Source organism: Pristiophorus japonicus, chromosome 7, assembly GCF_044704955.1.
Source record: "Pristiophorus japonicus isolate sPriJap1 chromosome 7, sPriJap1.hap1, whole genome shotgun sequence".
NCBI lineage: Eukaryota > Metazoa > Chordata > Chondrichthyes > Pristiophoridae > Pristiophorus > Pristiophorus japonicus.
The window spans coordinates 204,341,406-204,360,726 of NC_091983.1; the positions used below are offsets into that span (position 1 = coordinate 204,341,406).

The 19,321-nt window shown below is 42.4% G+C and overlaps 1 protein-coding gene across 1 annotated transcript in view; it reads right to left on the minus strand.

Moving 5' to 3' along the window:
• rbks (ribokinase) overlaps positions 1 to 19,321 on the minus strand; it is a 220,502-nt gene that overhangs the window by 51,279 nt on the left and 149,902 nt on the right. The window contains exon 7 of the mRNA XM_070885723.1: positions 13,591 to 13,779. Coding sequence (XP_070741824.1) covers positions 13,591 to 13,779 — 189 coding nt within the window. The remainder of the gene's footprint in view (positions 1 to 13,590; positions 13,780 to 19,321) is intronic.

Consider the following 19,321-nt stretch of genomic DNA (forward strand, 5'->3'; position numbering starts at 1 on the left):
CCCTAGTAGTAAGGACTTCATCTAACTCCTTTTTGAATATAATGCAAAGCAGTACTTTGAGCAGAACTGAGTGAAACTCGCAGCCTGAGCCTCCAACGTACTAAAAAGATAGACATACAGATAAAGTAACACCAACCTTTAGCAGCACCACATAAAATGGCCTTCTTAATGTGTTATCCTCCTCAAGGATACCTGCTGCCACTTATATTGTAGTGGTAATTAATTGGGGTGAGGTTGGGGTGGGAGTTGGGGAAAGGCTCAGATAGATTAGCCACACCCCCTTAACCCCATTTATTTGTGGTGGACCGGGGCTCTGGCAACTGGCTCTTTTTTGGGAGAATAATTCAGCTGCAGTTTTTTAGAGGTAGTTTGGGGAGGTAGCCTGTAAGAACCCATTGTACTCTGTTTATCGCCCCAAAACAGGTGATAATTTGGAGAAAAATCCTCCAAATATTGTAAAACATAGAATCTAATGAAACCTAAATCAACACAGAAGTTGGGGTTTTATGCAATTGGCCTGTTTAGGGCAGGATTGTAATTTTTTGAATAAATATGATCAAAACTTAATGAGTTAAATTTAAAAAGTTAAATGTGATCTTTCCCACTTCATTTGATGGAATAAATACGAGTCTGGAATGACTACATATTGCTTTGGATTACATTACCTTAAACTGACAATTAAAAAAAATGTTTTCCCCTCCTCTCCTGAAGGCGTTGACTCAGGGCTAGATTCACTGGAACTGGCAGTCCTCATTCACCAGCACGACAGACTTTTCAACCAAGTCCAGTCCTGTTCTCACACCCCAACAACCACACACATGCACATGCACTCTCTAGCAGCAGTGAGTAGGCAGAAATCAGGAGTGGTTTTGTCCCTCTTGTTGAGTGGAACTAGATCAAACCAGAGTCTGCACCAGGTATCTTCTGGGCTTGTGGGGCTCAGTCCTATACCCATTAACGCATCAGGGGAACTTATATAATAAGGTGCTTGTATTGAGGTTTCTGGATGTATGCACACAGGCTCTTTATTTTATCTGTAGGTTTGATTTGGACAGCCTGAGCCAACTGTCAGAGAAGCACAATAACTGGAAGTTGCATCACAAAAGCTGTAGTGCTGGGCTATTGCAACGCAGTATCAAATTTACTCTATAATTACTGCATCAATTTATTACATATCACTAGAACTAAAGTTGTAATTATTGTGATGGCCCAAAAAGTTTGCAGGGTTCAGAACAGATGTTTGAGGATCTGTCTTGTCTTCTTATCTTTCGATCTGTGGTGAGGGACCTGCTCAGGTGGATGACAGGAGATGAATTAAAAGTTTTACTGTGAGCACTTAGTTTAATGGAAGACCTGAAAGAACTTGCAAGAACACCTCAGTAAGCTTTTACCAAGCTTTGATTTTGATTGTTCTTACATAATATTTAAAAAGTGGCCAAAGATTAATTAAATGTTCATGCAATTGTCATGTTGTATCATGTTAATAATATACAGCCTACGTGAATATATCTAGTGAAAGCACAATGTATTTTACTGAAAAGATATTCATTGCCATTTAATAAGGCTATTTATTTCATTTCTAGGGAAATAAAACACATCATAGTATAACATACCAAGAATCCCGACTCTCTCCCTTCTTCTTTAAACTTCTGACTGTTGTGCAAAAAAGTGGTGGCAATAATGGACTACTGCAAAGAATAGGAAGGTAGTAATTTAAATGCCAAAGCTGATTTAGGAAAGTTTACCAACTGAAAGGAAGACAGACTGCATACCATCAAAAGCCTCTGGCTCCCGAGCCTGCAGATTAAGTTCTTTGGGCTCCTGCTCAAACAAGAAAGATACTGGATGAGCATCACCCTCATGCATGCAGTGAGGATTATATTGGAGGGCCTGAGACAGATGACACAAATCATGGAAAACTCCAATACTATCCTCAATGCCAATACCCAAGGATTCAACACAGCGTAACATGGCATCACAAACACCTCCATCCGTCCATCCTGGCAAGGGAGGTCTCCAGACCAGCCAGTTCATCCAAACTGACTAAACTGACCATTGGTCTTCAGGCCTTGAGAGATGTAAAGTGGCTTCTAAGAGCTTTGGGGCAACATCTCTCAGAATTTTCAGGATCTAAATGATACCATCAGGTCTGCTGATCAGTGGGCACTCAGATCTAGAACACAGCACAAGTGGCATGGCTGGAATCTGCCTTCATAGTACTGTTACCTGTCCTAATGTCATTTCATATGACTTCTCCAGCTAGCTCCCTCAGATGCGTGCTCATGTAGATGCCAGGATACAGAACCAGGCTGCCCACACACCTGCAGTAGAGATGCAGCCTGTTGATGAGTCCTCCTGGGACTCAGAAGCCTTGAGAGGAAGGTAATTTTGCTTCCAAGAGGTTCATTGATACAGTGCAGCCGAGCACCATTGGCATTTCTTGCGCTCAGGAATCACCATGGCTTAGTACCAGGATAGGCAGCACACACAGGCACCAGGGTTAGGCACAACGTAAATATGTATCTGTACAGTAAAACCACTTTTTATATGAAGTCTAATGTTCTAAAATTAGCAGTTTCTTTTTGTTATTGATAGAATTGAGGTTCATTGCAACAGGAGACAGAGTTCCTTTTATACCTCCTTACAGAATAATTGCTTCCTTGTCAAAGACATCATTAAGTAAGCGTGTGGTCTGTAGACTCTGGTACCTCCTAGTTGGTCTTCTTATGCTGCATTCCTCAGTCATTTCCTCTTCCTCTTGCTCCTGTCCTGCCTCCATTATTAAGGACAAGGTAGAAGAACATAAGAACATAAGAAATAGGAGCAGGAGTAGGCCATTCGGCCCCTCGAGCCTGCTCCGCCATTTAATAAGATCATGGCTGATCTGCAGGGTGCCACAGATTACCACTTTCCTTTGTGGCTTCCAATTCCATGTCTGCTTAGGGATTCTTGTGTCAGGTATTCTTAGACTGTGACCAATACAGGGCCATCTTCTCTCTCAGACTGTTATAGTCAGTGATGGTATCTGTGCTATCTAAAGAACACTTTCACTTGTCACTTTGTTAAACCATCGGATGTTAAAGAGTTGGCCAGGCATTTACAATGGAAGCTGTTGAGCTTCTTTTGGATGGCTTTGTTGGACCTCCATGTTTCTGATTCATACTGGAGCATAGCCAATACATTGGAGTAGAAATTGGTCTTCGGCAGTAGCGCCAAACAGGCAGTATAGTATCACCACCTGTTATATGTCCCACTTGATATTCAGTTCTATTGAAGTCAATGGAACGGAGAACAACAGGCAGGGAGTATAACGGGTGGCCTATTCGATACTGCCCTAAAGCCAGAATGTCTCCACTGTAGTAGATTGACCTCTATTTTTGCCCACAGTTTCCATGCTGATCTTGCTGACAAATGCATTGGTTTATCCACTCTCCCGTCCTGTGACATTTGAACTGATGCTCTCCACTCTCCCGTCCTGTGACAGTTGGAACTGGTGTTCTCCACTCTCCCGTCCTGTGACAGTTGGAACTGGTGCTCTCCACTCTCCCGTCCTGTGACAGTTGGAACTGGTGCTCTCCACTCTCCCGTCCTGTGACAGTTGGAACTGGTGTTCTCCACTCTCCCGTCCTGTGACAGTTGGAACTGGTGCTCTCCACTCTCTCTCCTGTGACAGTTGGAACTGGTGCTCTTCACTCTCCTGTCCTGCGACAGTTAGAACTGGTGCTCTCTACTCTCCCATCCTGTGACAGTTGGAACTAGTGCTCTCCACTCTCCCATTGGTGTAGGAGGGAGGGCTTTAGTTTCCTGAACAATTGGGACCACTTCTGGGGTAGGTGGGACCTGTACAAGTCGGACAGGTTACACCTCAACAGAGACGGGACCAATGTTCTCGCGGGTAGTTTTGATAGTACGGTTGGGAGGGCTTTAAACTAGCTTGGCAAGGGGATGGGAACCCAGGAGAGGGCTCTGAGCTAGTTAGGGTGGGTGAGAGCTCAGATGAACAGAACCCCAAGAAAGAATGCAAAAGGCAGGAGGCAACAGAGCAGAGTAGCACTGGGGTAAGTGTAAACCACAAGGTGATAGGAAGGGACAATATGTATGAATATAAAGGGGCTGCAGGAGGGGTCAAAACAAAAAATCATGGTTTAAAAACTAGTATTAAAACACTTTACCTAAACGCAGGCAGCATTCGAAACAAAGTAAATGAGTTGACGGCACAAATCATTACAAATGGGTATGATTTGGTGGCCATTACTGAAACGTGGTTGCAGAGTGGCCAAGACTGGGAATTAAACATACAGGGGTATCTGACAATTCGGAAAGATAGTCAAGAGGGGAAGGGAGGTGGGGTAGCTCTGTTAATGAAGGATGATATCAGGGCAGTTGTGAGAGACGATATTGGCTCTAATGATCAAAATGTTGAATCATTGTGGGTGGAGATTAGAGATAGTAAGGGGAAAAAGTCACTGGTGGGCGTAGTTTATAGGACCCCAATAAAATATTAACTTCACGGTGGGGCGGACAATAATCAAGGGAATAATGGAGGCATGTGAAAAAGGAACGGCAGTAATCATGGGGGATTTTAACCTACATATCGATTGGTCAAATCAAATTGCACGGGGTAGCCTGCAGGAGAAATTCATAGAATGCATACGGGATTGTTTCTTAGAACAGTATGTTACAGAACCTACAAGGGAGCAGCTATCTTAGATTTGGTCCTGTGTAATGAGACAGGAATAATAAACAATCTCCTAGTAAAAGATCCTCTCGGAATGAGTGATCACAGTATGGTTGAATTTGTAATACAGATTGAGGGTGAGGAAGTAGAGTCTCAAACGAGCATACTATGCTTAAACAAAGGGGACTACAGTGGGATGAGGGCAGAATTGGCAAAAGTAGACTGGAAACACAGACTAAACGGTGGCACAATTGAGGAACAGTGGAGGACTTTTAAGGAGCTCTTTCATAGTGCTCAACAAAAATATATTCCGGTGAAAAAGGGCGGTAAGAGAAGGGATAACCAGCCATGGATAACCAAGGAAATAAAGGACAGAATCAAATTAAAAACCAATGCGTATAAGGTGGCCAAGGTTAATGGGAAATTAGAAGATTGGGAAAATTTTAAACGACAGCAAAGAATGACTAAGAAAGCAATAAAGAAAGGAAAGATAGATTACAAAAGTAAACTTGCGCAAAACATAAAAACAGATAGTAAAAGCTTTTACCGATATATAAAACGGAAGAGAGTGACTAAAGTAAATGTTGGTCCCTTAGAAGGTGAGAAGGGGGATTTAATAATGGGAAATGTGGAAATGGCTGAGACCTTAAACAATTATTTTGCTTCGGTCTTCACAGTGGAAGACACAAAAACCATGCCAAAAATTGCTGGTCACGGGAATGTGGGAAGGAGGACCTTGAAACAATCACTATCACTAGGGGGTAGTGCTGGACAGGCTAATGGGACTCAAGGTAGACAAGTCCCCTGGTCCTGATGCATCCCAGGGTATTAAAAGAGATGGCAGAAGTTATAGCAGATGCATTCGTTATAATCTACCAAAATTCTCTGGACTCCGGGGAGGTACCATCGGATTGGAAAGCAGCTAATGTAACACCTCTGTTTAAAAAAGGGGGCAGACAAAACGCAGGTAACTATAGGCCGGTTAGTTTAACATCTGTAGTGGGGAAAATGCTTGAAGCTATCATTAAGGAAGAAATAGCAGGATATCTAGATAAGAATAGTACAATCAAGCAGACGCAACATGGATTCATGAAAGGGAAATCATGTGTAACTAATTTACTAAAATTCTTTGAGGATATAACGAGCATGGTGGATAGAGGTGTACCGATGGATGTGGTGTATTTAGATTTCCAAAAGGCATTCGATAAGGTGCCACACAAAAGGTTACTGCAGAAGATGAAGATACGCGGAGTCAGAGGAAATGTATTAGCATGGATAGAGAAATGGCTGGCAAACAGAAAGCAGAGAGTCGGGATAAATGGATCCTTTTCGGGTTGGAAATCGGTGGTTAGTGGTGTGCCACTGGGATCGGTGCTGGGACCACAACTGTTTACACTATACATAGATGACCTGGAAGAGGGGACAGAGTGTAGTGCAACAAAATTTGCAGATGACACAAAGATTAGTGGGAAAGCGGGTTGTGTAGAGGACACAGAGAGGCTGCAAAGAGATTTAGATAGGTTAATCGAATGGGCTAAGGTTTGGCAGATGGAATACAATGTCGGAAAATGTGAGGTCATCCACCCTGGAAAAAAAAACAGTAAAAGGGAATATTATTTGAATGGGGAGAAATTACAACATGCTGCGGTGCAGAGGGACCTGGGGGTCCTTGTGCATGAATCCCAAAAAGTTAGTTTGCAGGTGCAGCAGGTAATCAGGAAGGCGAATGGAATGTTGGCCTTCATTGCGAGAGGGATGGAGTACAAAAGCAGGTAGGTCCTTCTGCAACTGTACAGGGCATTGGTGAGGCCGCACCTGGAGTACTGTGTGCAGTTTTGGTCACCTTACTTAAGGAAGGATATACTAGCTTTCGAGGGGGTACAGAGATGATTCACTAGGCTGATTCCGGAGATGAGGGGATTACCTTATGATGATAGATTGAGTAGACTGGGTCTTTACTCGTTGGAGTTCAGAAGGATGAGGGGTGATCTTATAGAAACATTTAAAATAATGAAAGGGATAAACAGGATAGAGGTAGAGAGGTTGTTTCCACTGGTCGGGGAGACTAGAACTAGGGGGCACAGCCTCAAAATACAGAGGTGCCAATTTAAAACCGAGTTGAGAAGGAATTTCTTCTCCCAGAGGGTTGTGAATCTGTGGAATTCTCTGCCCAAGGAAGCAGTTGAGGCTAGCTCATTGAACATATTCAAATCACAGATAGATAGATTTTTAACCAATAAGGGAATTAAGGGTTATGGGGAGCGGGCGGGTAAGTGGAGCTGAGTCCACGGCCAGATCAACCATGATCTTGTTGAATGGTGGAGCAGGCTCGAGGGGCTAGATGGCCTACTCCTGTTCCTAATTCTTATGTTCTTATTAATGTTGGGGAAGTCCAGAACCAGGGGTCACAGTCTAAGGATAAGGGGTAAGCCATTTAGGACCGAGATGATGAGAAACTTCTTCACCCAGAGAGTGGTGAACCTGTGGAATTCTCTACCACAGAAAGTTGTTGAGGCCAATTCACTAAATATATTCAAAAAGGAGTTTGATGTAATCCTTACTACTTGGGGGATCAAGGGGGATGGCGAGAAAGCAGGAATGGGGTACTGAAGTTGCATGTTCAGCCATGAACTCATTGAATGGCGGTGCAGGCTCGAAGGGCCAAATGGCCTACTCCTGCATCTATTTTCTCTGTTTCTATGTTTCTATCCATGCTCAGCAAGTAAAGTATCTTATTTCATACTCTACTGTTCTTTTTATTCAGGAAATACAGTACTGACTGCTGGCTGCTTGTTGAATAGGAGGGGCTAGACCCCTGGCACTAAAAATGGCAAAACACCAGACCCTGTCACACTCTGATTAGGGATTGCATGATTTAAAAGTATAAATCATTTTAAAAAGCATTGTACAGTCCAGATGCAGCATTACTTAAAAAAGGATACAGTAGCCTAGTGGTTATGTTGTTGGACTAGCAAATTGCAAATTGGAAGTTATGAGTTCATATCCCATAATGACGAGAAGTAATATTGAATTCAATAAATTTGATAGTTTGTATGCCAATCCCAGAAAATAGTCCAGCCAGCCATCAAACTGCCATGAAGCTCAGTATTATGAAGAATTCACCATAAATGGTTCATGAACAGTGGTTCAGGAAGAATGCCCATCACCATTTTAAGAGCAACTAGAGAAAAGCACGGCTCACATATCAAGACCAAAATAACACAATAACTCATCTTTTTTTAAAGTCAAATAAATGTGGAAAATATCGTGCGGGTACAGTGGGGACGATTTCCTCCAGATACTTTAGGCTCTAAAGAGCCTCTGAGGTGACCAAAATGGGGTCTTAAGCTGTAACACTGGTTTAGCCTGCGTTTAGCGTAAGACGGCATCTTGGTAAAGGAGTTGAAGCCTGCACTAGGAACGGCTGCCTGGAGGCTCGTTACGGGGCTGATTGTTGCTTAAAATGTCTGCTAGCGTTCATTAAAGAGGCTCAATGGCATTTTGGTGGATAGCGCTTCAACTAATGCACTCTCCTAACAACCACCAGAGTGCTTGGTCATGGGCATCTTGCTGGGGTCCCCCTTGGTCTGGTTGAGGAATGGGAGGAGGACATGATGCCAAGCAGAGCAGTACCAGCTGCTGCAGGAGAGAGGGACAGGAGGGCAAGGTGGCGTCCTATCCCCCTGCGGCTACAGGACAAAGCTCCTCCTCTGGATCTCATCCACCAGAACCTCCAGTGCCTTGCCTGAGAACCTGTGCACCCTCTCCATCGGTCCCTGAGCCATCCTACGATGTGCCACTGTGTGCCAGCCAGAGCACTACACATGTTTAGTGGAAGTGGGTGTGAGGGGCCCACATATACTACTCTACGAAAATTGTGCCTAATCAGCACTTGACTGCTAAACCTGCAAATGTCTGGTTTAGCACCTCCAAGCAAGTTCAAATTATGGTAATCAGCATTAGACTCAAAGTTGTATGCTAAATCCAAACTTTCAAACATAGCAGTTATTTAACCCCTTCAGCCAGAATAACGCCAGTGTGTTTGTTATTTTGTATTAAAAAACAAGTTGAATAAAGTGAATCTGATCATAACTGTTGCTCTGTATAATCATCCTCTGTGAAATAAAGCAGATTAGTGACTTCTACCTGGCCTTATCTGGTCTGCCTTTGAAGAGATTGAAGAAGCACAAGTACAAAAGATATGAATATCCATTTTAGATCACAATTGGATATTACTGTTACAACCCTGGGTATGTGAGTGATCAGCACTGCTGGATCCAAGAAAAAATCTAACCCAAGACTCTAAATTTGTAATACATAGGGCCCGAAATTCACTGTCCCTAAAGGGACGGTACCGCGGGGTTTGATCTGCCGCGGTCCGATGATTTTCCCTCGCCGAGCCATATTCAGCTCGGGGAGGATTTAAGCGGTGTTTACTTCCGCCGGAAACGGCGCGGTGAAGCCGCTGTAAAGGTGACTTTCCAGCTGAGAGGGAAGCAGTGTGTGGGCTGCTGGAAAGGGACTACCACAGCTAAAGGTAGGACTTTTCCTGGCAGTGCCATGGCAAGGTTTTCGATGCGGTGCTCGAATCGACACCGCTGGGGCCCTTTGATAGGTAAATAGTTTTATTAGTCATTAGTGTTTTTAATGTCGTTTTCCATGGGCCGCAGTATTTAGCTTTTTATATAGTTTTATTAATTACTAGTGTTTTTAGGTCATATTCCATCATCCGCAGTATTTAGCTTTTCATATAGTTGTATTAATTGTTTTGGCTCCATTAAACCTACTGATTGCTGCTCAAAGGTTTGCACATCATTTTGTACAACTTTCAGCTCTGACTCTTTAGTGGAGGCCTGTGAACTGCAGAGACCTGCTTGGCAGGGTTCACTCTGAGGACGGGAGGAGTGTTGAGAGGGTGACACCTGGTACACCTGCTCAGAAGCAGGGCGGCACGCAGGAGAAGGCGTCGCCATCGCACCGTGCAGAGAGGCAGCGGACAAGGGAGGCAGCAGCCATGATTCCTTCATTCTGCGCCAGACCAATGTGCCCGCCGTCTTCACCAGCTCGAATCAGGATTGCGGTTGGCTGCTTGGGGACAAGGGATATCCCCTGTCCACTTGGCTGCTCACTCCACTACAGAACCCCAGGACAGCGCCAGAGCATGCCTACAATGACGCTCATTATACCACCAGGTGCATCATCGAGCAGTGCATAAGCATCCTTAAGCAGAGGTTCCAGTGCCTGGACCACTCTGGTGGCACATTGCAATACTCTCCTCAATGGGTCTCCATCATCGTCGTGGTCTACTGCATGCTGCACAACCTGGCCATCATGAGGGGACAGCCGCTGGAGGTCAAGCCAGCAGTACTACCTGATGAGGAGGAGGTGCAGGAGGCGCAGGAGGAGGAGGATCCCCGTCGCCCCAGAGCTAGGGCGTCGACCCATCGCCACCCTGGAAGGGCCGGGTGCAGAGTGGTCAGCACCCTCCTGGCAGGGTGCGTCCTCACATATATAGAGGTGCCTGACACCTCCCCTGTAATCTCCCTCCATACATTATGTACTTCCTGTCTGCCAGGTCTCCCCACGTCAGGAAACAGTATTCTGTCCTCCACACCGTCCATCAGTGTCTCCAGCTCCATATCAGTGAACCTGTTAGCTCTCTTTGCACCTCTTACACTAGCCATCCTTCCAAACTCCTTCCCCCCCTCAGGGCCTTGCTGCAAACCCTGGCCTTTGGAAGAAGCTGGCTCGTTAGAAACCCTTACCTGCATGCTGAATTTCTCAAATTAAGACAGCTACACCGCTGAAAAATCCACTTTGGAAGGGTTCATTAGCGCTGGAACCCATTTGTTCACTTTTGGAGCTGAATATGGGGTGGCCCAGCCACGAAAAAATTTCACAAAAAGGTGGGGGGAGCCCCAGCTTTCCAGTGGTATGAATTTCAGGCCCATAGACTCTACTCTACCAAGTTAATTCCCGAAAAGAAAGATAATTGAGAATCTTCATCCAGCTTCACGCTTCTACTATTCAACAGCAGCCTGTTGGTCTTCCAGAGATAAACCTTGCCCATGCCCCTGTCCCAGCATCAAAGCAACCATTGTGTCCCATGGAGTATTTGATGCTCTCAGTCTATACCTATCCATATAAACTCCAAATCCCCCAATCATTGGTGAAGTCTATTCAAAAACAAGCAACATTTATTACCTTTTTTCACTTAGGGTTGTTAAGGTCAGCTAATATTGAAAGACTATATAAACATTGAAAGAGGATACAAAGTTTGAAGTTACTGCAGTATTACATAGCCAGGGCTTTCAGCAGAAGTCAGAAATTGGAGAATTTCCTTCCAATTCTCATGGGGGTAAAAAGTAATTGGTTACTTGGAGGTTAAATGTTATTTTTATTTTTAAATTGAAAAACCAAGGGGAAAGGGCAAGGCACCATCAACATTCAAAAGAGTAGAGAGATGATGAGAAAAATTAAATATTAGTGATTAGGCAACACAAATTTTAAAAACCTGAGGAAATAAGGAGGAGAGTTAGAGTAGGAGACTGTGCGATGAGTCTTGATTTCAAAGGGAAGTAGTGAACTGGAAGATTGTACAGAACATTATCTGGAACTTAAGGGGAATAAGGGAAACAATTTCACTGCATCCCTGATCAAAGTAGTATTGGTAAATACAACAAAGATTACGACAGAGGAAGAGAAATAGGTCAAAGACTAGAGGTGAGGTAGAGAATTGCCTATCAGACAACAAGCTTTTCCTTATAGTCTGTCCAAAAATGCGCGCGAGGTGCTCGCAGAGTTTTATTTAGATATGGAAGCAGTATTCAAGTCTTAGATGGATCAGAATAAAATTGCATGAGAATGAGCTGTGGAAAAGATTCTACCAGGAACAATGTGCTGCCCCACGTTATTCTTACTGTATATCATCTTACTTCAAAACATAATCACCTGAAAATGACACAGTACCCAAGGCAAGCAAATCCTTCCTGAGTGGACTGGTTGAGACCAAGAATTCACCATATTAGAAATTCTAATTCTACAGCTGTATGTTAAAATTCACTGGTACACTTCGATTTCAGAAGTAAAACTGCCTTCAATCTGCATATGTAAAACATGACTGTACTAAACTCAACAATGCCTCGTAGATGCACTCCACTTGGACATTGCTGCCCAAAGTCATGACAGTGTGGCAACACGGAGTCTGTTCCATCTAGATGTGAGAATCTTGTGCCTTCCAGGAGGTGCTCTTTAACTTCAAAACCAAGAATTGTAGAATGCGCACAGGGCTAAGTGCCTTAAATAGAACTTATATATATAAATATATATTGAAAATTTTTATTTAACATTTTAATATTTACAAGTAGTATTATGCACACCCCTCCCCGCCCCCAAATATTAGTGACACTACAGTCTACAGATTTATAGGGTATGAAATGCAAATAGACCCTCACAAACTGTGTAGATCATTTGAGCCATACTTCACACCAATAGCATTTCTTTCTTCTTAATTAAATTTGCTACACCATGCCTACATAAGGTAGGGAGTCTTTGAATTACACGTTACAAATCCATAATGACCCTGAAATAAAGCACCAATATCTAGAACAGATCTTATGTCATACAGTATGTTAGGACAGTTATCTAAAATCTTTCTGAGATCTGCAATAGTTTCAAAGAAATGAATAAGTCAATACAAACAATAATTAATTGTTCACATTAGTTTGTATAATAATATGTTATAGTTAAGACCTCTCTTTCAATTTTTAACTGAGTAATATTTATTTGTTCATGGGATGTGGCAAGACCAGTATTTATTGCCCATCCCTAATTGCCCTCGAGAAGGTGGGGATAAACCACCTTCTACAACTGAGTGACTTGCGAGGCCACTTCAGAAGGCAGTTAAGAGTCAACCACATTGCTGTGAGTCGCATATAGGCTAGACCAGGTAAGGATGGCAGATTTCCTTAGACATTAGTGAAGCAGATGGGTTTTTACATGGTCATTTCATGGTCATCATTACTGATACTAACTTTTTATTTAATTAATTGAATTTAAATGCCATGTTGGGATTTGAACTCCTATCTCCAGATCATTAGTCCAGGCACTCTGGATTACTCATCCAGTAACATAACCACTATGCTACAATGCTATATACTAAGTTTAAAAAGGAAAACTTGAAGTGGGTGGCGTGGCTCCTGGGGTTGGTTTTTCCTTGTAACTCTGGAAGCATTTCTGTTCTTGCTGGTTAACCTGGCTTAATACATCTCTGCCTTCCCTAAACCATGGCAGGCCAGAATTTATCTCCCTCACCGTGCACGAAATCCAATAGCTAAAGAATTGTACCCATCAGAGGAGCAACAGACCTGCTCGGGGATCCAATGAGCACAATAGAACCGTACTTTCTGTTTTGAACCAGTTGCAACACATCAGGGCTAATTCAACACTGGTTTCAGATCGGCTAAATAAATGGACTCGTCAAAATTGGTGTGATGTTAAATCTCTGAAAGGGAAGCTATACACAAGAAATGGTTTTTTTGGGGCGGGGGGATTGAGAAGGCACACTTCACCAGTCTGACAGAAGCAATCAATTGAGACGTGAACATTTTGAGTAATTCAAAATATGCGTAGGTTGTAAAGCTTTCATCTCTTTTAATACAGTACCGAAGCTCCAGGCAATTTTCAGCTACGCATTATTCTCAGAAGCGTTTCTGTAATTTGAAATTTCATCTAACTTTTTATTTGTAATAAAAGTTGAAGGCTTTGAACTGTGAAATGTCAAGGAATGCAAGAATGATATCATGTTTAACCACAAAATAGCCTCCATCCTCTGGCCAGAGGTTTGTATTAGTCACAGTACTTTGTTCTTTCAATTAAACCCTAGGGCAGAGCTGTTAAATCATAAAGCATACCGTAGTATCCACTGTCTTTACTTTTCTTGTGGGAATGTAGCAAGGAGCCCGCTTGGCCAGCGACATCAGCACACTGCCCTCTGCTCCCAAAGTGATGATCACAGAACTGCAGCCCTTCTCCAGCAGTATGGTGCCTGCCTTCCCAGCATCCTCTATGTTGGACACTTCAATGCCGGTTAAGATCTCTGCCTGCAACAAAACAACAGGATGAGCCAATGCTTGCTATGATTTGATAAACGTGCCCTTTCTTAATAGGCACTTCTCCTTTTTGCAGGACACTTGTATATGCAACAACCTCTGATGCTTTGGTTAAAAAGGGAAGACTACAAATACTTGAAGTCTAAAATAAAAGTATAGCAGGCTTGTGGGCATCTGAAATTTAAAAATGTAGATTGTTTCATGAATACCCCTCATGAACTGATGAAAGGTAACACCTGAAACATTTTCTTTCAGTTGCACTTCTAGCCACTGGTGCTAACTTGAGAGAGATTCCTTCCACAGATGGTTTACTCTCAATATTGCAGCATGCAGGATTACAAGAAGTTACACACTGGGGATGTGGTTTTTGGTTTCTTTGATTTCAGAAGGTAAAATGTTGAGGTCTTTATGGAATCTAAGAACAGACTCTTTCCTATAAATCGGTTGCAGACAGCTATTCCATCTCTAAAGATCATATACTCCACATTACAGTAGCAAGCATTGGGTACATAGATCTCTGTTTCACCCCACCCTGACAAAACATAGCTATTGAATACACTGTCTAAAACTTTCTTTAAGAATTCTTATCTTTGTTCTTGTGGATCTAGTCACAAGCACTTATCCATCAATCCATTTTAATGCTCATTTGCAAAGCGCCTTAGGGTGTTCTCTATATCATAGGCGCTATAAAAATTGAAGTTTTTGTTGTTGCTCATCTCGATAACAGATTCACTTCACTGTGCCTATGCTCAAAGAGAAAAAAACTTGCGGTGTCGATACAGGACACTTAGCAGAGAATGGATGGGAGGGACGGGAAATGAAAACAGAAATGCAGACTTGGGCCTTTCCTTTCAACTGGGAAAGAGACACGCTGGTATCCAGTTCCAACTTCAGCCTGAGCGCAGATCAAGCTCAAACAGTGGAGGTAGTAAACTCATAGGGGCTTTAAAAATGTTTAGTGGTGTTGGTTGAGGGATAAATAATGGCCATGTCACCAGAGAGAACTCCCTTTGAAATAGTGCCATGGGATCTTTTGCATCTACCAGAGATGACTTTAACGTCCCATCTGAAAGACGGTACCTTCGACAATACAGCACTCCCTCAGTACTGCACTGGAGTGTCAGCCTAGATTTTGTTCTCAAGTCTCTGGAGTGGGATTTGAACCTACAACCTTCTGATGCAGAGGCGAGAGTGCAACCACTGACCTACTGCTTCATGAGTACAGTTGGTTGTGCTTCATGGAGGAATTTTAATTGCTACCCAGTCACCCCGTGCTGGAAAGTGCAAGGATCGAATTTGGTTGTGATGTGCACTGTGGTCAAACAGCTTGCTGGCACTACTTTCTAGGATCATACACGAGGAATGGATATTCGGGTGAGGTATCAGAGGGTTTCTGGTGCTTGTCGAACTGTAACCCACCAAACGTCAGCATTGTCAGAAGAAGGGAAAAGGGAGAAAGCTGGGGCGGCAAGAAAACTAAAGGGTAAAAATAAAAACACACACGGCATTTCCCATGGCACCAATTGGATTTATATAGCTAGATCTGTGCAATGGGAATGAAGCCTTCACATTTCTGTTCATTTGTATTGTTTCAGTGAAATGTCAAACACAATAAACACAGAGGGTGGTGCAATCACCATAGGAACAATACAAAAGAATAAGGGGGAAAATCTGAGACTATTGTTACTGTGGTTACGTCAGCATTGGTGAACTCTGAAATGAGTCTTCAGCACATTGGTGCCATCATCCAGTTCCCCTACAGTCTGGTATTTACAAGGCCTCTCTTCCCATTCGCTGTGATGATGTGGAGCTGATTTAATACTCGTGCTGGCATTTACAACCACGAGAATCAAAGCAGTACTGACCCAGAGAAGTGAATTTCCCTTCCTTTTTTAGTTAAAAAAAAGACAAAACCGTAAGGTTGTAATAAAGTCTCAATGCTTCATTCCCACTGAAATAAAAAACAAATGGAGTATCATAAATATAGCCATCAAGGTTGATTATGCAACAGTTGCCAGGCATCTGACCATATTAAACCATGTTCCTTTGCATCAGACCTGTTGCTTATTTTCTCCTACACAGCATTTAACCCAGAAAGAGCTGTTGAGAAAAGCACTGAGGGCACTAGCATGCCTTGTGTTATAAATACTAATTCGTAGCACGTCATAGGTGAATGTCAGTGCTTTTTCGTAGTGAGTTTATTGACACATTTTGAATCATCCTGGAAAAAATATTTAGTCAGAGTTGTCAAAATGAAATCTGCAATTTTCCATTTGTCATTATTTGCTACATATGTCGAATGCAGCTGTCATTTAAAAATACCAGATAAGTTGCTCATTACCATGGAGAGCCATTGGCCTCCCAGCAGTAAGGGTACAACATAAATGTAGCCCTAGGAGTGGAAGAACTCCACAGCATGAAATCTTATATTCAACCTGGTTGAATTGAATTTTTTTAAGCCAACAAATTAAATTTGTGTTCAGCTGGTGGAAATCCCCAGCACGGAACAAAATCAGTCCGAAGGGGGAACTTTCTTAGGGGCAACACCTGTGATTAAGATGACCTCAAGGAAATTCCACTTACCCCTCAATCCCATAAAAGGACCACAGATACTGTCTTGTAACAAAAAGAGACTAAAAGAACAACTTACATATATAAAGCGCCTTTGACGAGCTCAGGACGCCCCAAAGCAATTTAGAGCCAATGAAGTAGTTTTGAATTGTAATCACTGTTACAATGTGGGAAACAAAACAGCGAAAATGCGCACAGCAAGGTCCCACAAACAGCATTGTGATAATGATCAGATAATATGTTTTAGTGACATTGGTTGAGGGATAAATATTGACTAGGACATCAGCGAGATCTCTGCAATCTGTTAGTGGCCCCGTGTAATTTCTAAGTGTACTTATACTCCTGGCAACCACTCGATCAATTTTATGACATATCTGTCCTTGTTACAGCTGTCTCCAACTAAATCCTGTTGTAATGCCACCTACAGTAGCAACAACAACTGACACTTATATAGCACCTTTAATGCACAGAAACATCCTGCAACAATTCACAAAAAGGGCGGCAAAGAGGCAGGAATGGATTCCAAGCATGAGTTAAAAGAGTTAGGGGAGGAGATCAAAGATGTGGACAAACCAATAGGTTTTAAGGAGGCTTTTGAAGGTTGGGAAAATTGTAGCAATGCAGAGGAATTTAGCAAGAGAATTGCAAAACCATAATGGCTGAAAGGTATGCCACTGATGATGGAGTGGGGTGTGCTGGTGGGAAGATGTTAAAACACAGTAAGCCATAGTTCGAAGACCAGAAAATTCAAGTTGGAAAATTGGGCTGGAGGGAGTTGCAAATATAGGATGGAGTGAGGCCATGGGTAATTTTTTTAAATGAATAAAGAGGACTTTTAAAATCAACACACTGGAGCTGGGAACCCAGTGGAGATCAGTGAGGACAGGGGTGATGGATGAGCAAGACTCAGTACAGAATAGGGTGCAGACGGTAAAAATTTGGATGAGTTGGAATTTGAAAAAAAATCCAGCTTGTAGGTGGTGAGGATACGGATAGGCATTTTAACCGCAGTGTGGTGAGGTAAGCCTAGAGATAGTTGATATTAAAGATGAAAATAGGTGGCTTCGTTAATGGATAGGAAAGCACTGCATCACACTGAATAGCAGACATAAGAAACAGAAGAAAGATACACTAATGTATTTATATATTTTGGCATGATAATTTACTCTGATTTCAAACCATTAAATTATATAATCATAGAAGGAGGCCATTCGGAACATTCAGTCTGCGCCTGCTCTTTCGAACAGCAATCGAGTTAGTTCTACTCCCCATATCCCTGAAATTTTTTCTCCTTCAAGTAATTATTCAATTGCCTTTTGAAAGCTACTATTGAATTTGTATCCACCACCCTGTCAGGCAGTGCATTCCAAATCCAAACCACTCATTGCGTAAAGAAGCATTTCCTTATGTCGCCTCTGGTTCTTTTGCCAATCACTTTAAATTTGTGCCCTTTGGTTATTGACTTTTTAGTCATTGGAAACAGTTTCTCTTTATTTACTCTATCTAAACCTTTCATGATTTTATCTATCAAATCTCTCTGCCCAAAGGAGAACAACCCCAACTTCTGCAGTCTATCTACGTAACTGTAATGCTTCATCCTTGGAACCATTCTGTAAATCTCTCTGTACCCTCTCCAAAGCCTTCATATCCTTCCTAAAGTGTGGTGCCAGAATTGAACACAATACTCCAGCTGGGGCCTAACCAGCGATTTATAAAGGTTCAGCATAAATACCTTTCCACCACTTATAAGGGACAAGTCAGGAGTGTGATGGAATACTCACCACTTGCCGGGATGCGTGCAGTCCAACAAAACTCAAGAAGCTCAACACCATCCAGGACAAAGGGACCGGCAGAGAGCTGCACGGCTGCACAACTTACAGGGAACATTGCTTCACTTCAGTCTGAAAAACGGCCGTTCACCACTGCACTCTGCTTTCTGTCTCTTAGCCAATTTCGTATCCACACTGCCACTGCCCCTTTAATCCCATGGGCTTCAATTTTGCTAACAAGTCTATTATGTGGTACTTTATCAAAAGTCTTTTGAAAGTCCATTTATACTACAATCACCAGACTATCTTCATCAACCCTCTCTGTTGCTTCATCAAAGAACTCAATCAAGTTAGTCGAACATAATTTGCTTTTAGCAAATCCATGCTGACTGTTATTTATTAACCTATATTTTTCCAAGTGATAGTTAACTTGGACTTGGATTATTGTCTGTAAAAGTTTCTTCACCACAGATTGGCCTGAAGTTGCTGAGATTATCTCTCTCCCTTTTTATGAACAAATTTTCAATTCGCAGGACATCCCAAAGAGCTTTACAGCCAACTAAATACTTTTTGAAATGTAGTCACTGTTATAATGTAGGCAAACGCGGTAGTAAATTTACACACATCAAGGTTCCACAAACAGCAATGGGATCATGACCAGATAATCTAGTAGTTTTGGTAGTGTTGGTTGGTTTAAATATTGATCAGGTTGCCAGGAGAATTCTCTACTTTTTTCAAACAGTGCTATGGGATCTTTTACATCAAAGTGAAAAGGCAGAGAGGCCTCAGTTTAATGTCTTATCTGAAAGACAGCACCTCTGACAATGTAGCACTTCCTTAGAACTGCACTGAAGTGTCAGTCTAGATTAAATGACCAGCAAGAAAAACTAACCAGATCTTGGGATGGACAGTAAGAGAGATAAAGCATAAATCCCAGGTGGTGATAGTGATTCTGTTCAAAGCACTGGTACAGCTACACTGTGCAGTGTACTGTCCTTGTCTTCATACTATAGCAAAGATATTCTGGCATTGTCAGCAGTGAAAAAAAAGGCCAACCAAACTGACACCTACCTTCAGCTATGAGGAGAGGTAGAAGAGCTTTGGATTGTTGCTGTGCAGAACAGAAAGCTCAAGAAAGCTATTATTAATTATTCAAAAATGTTAAGGAAATTAATAAATTGAGCTCAATAATA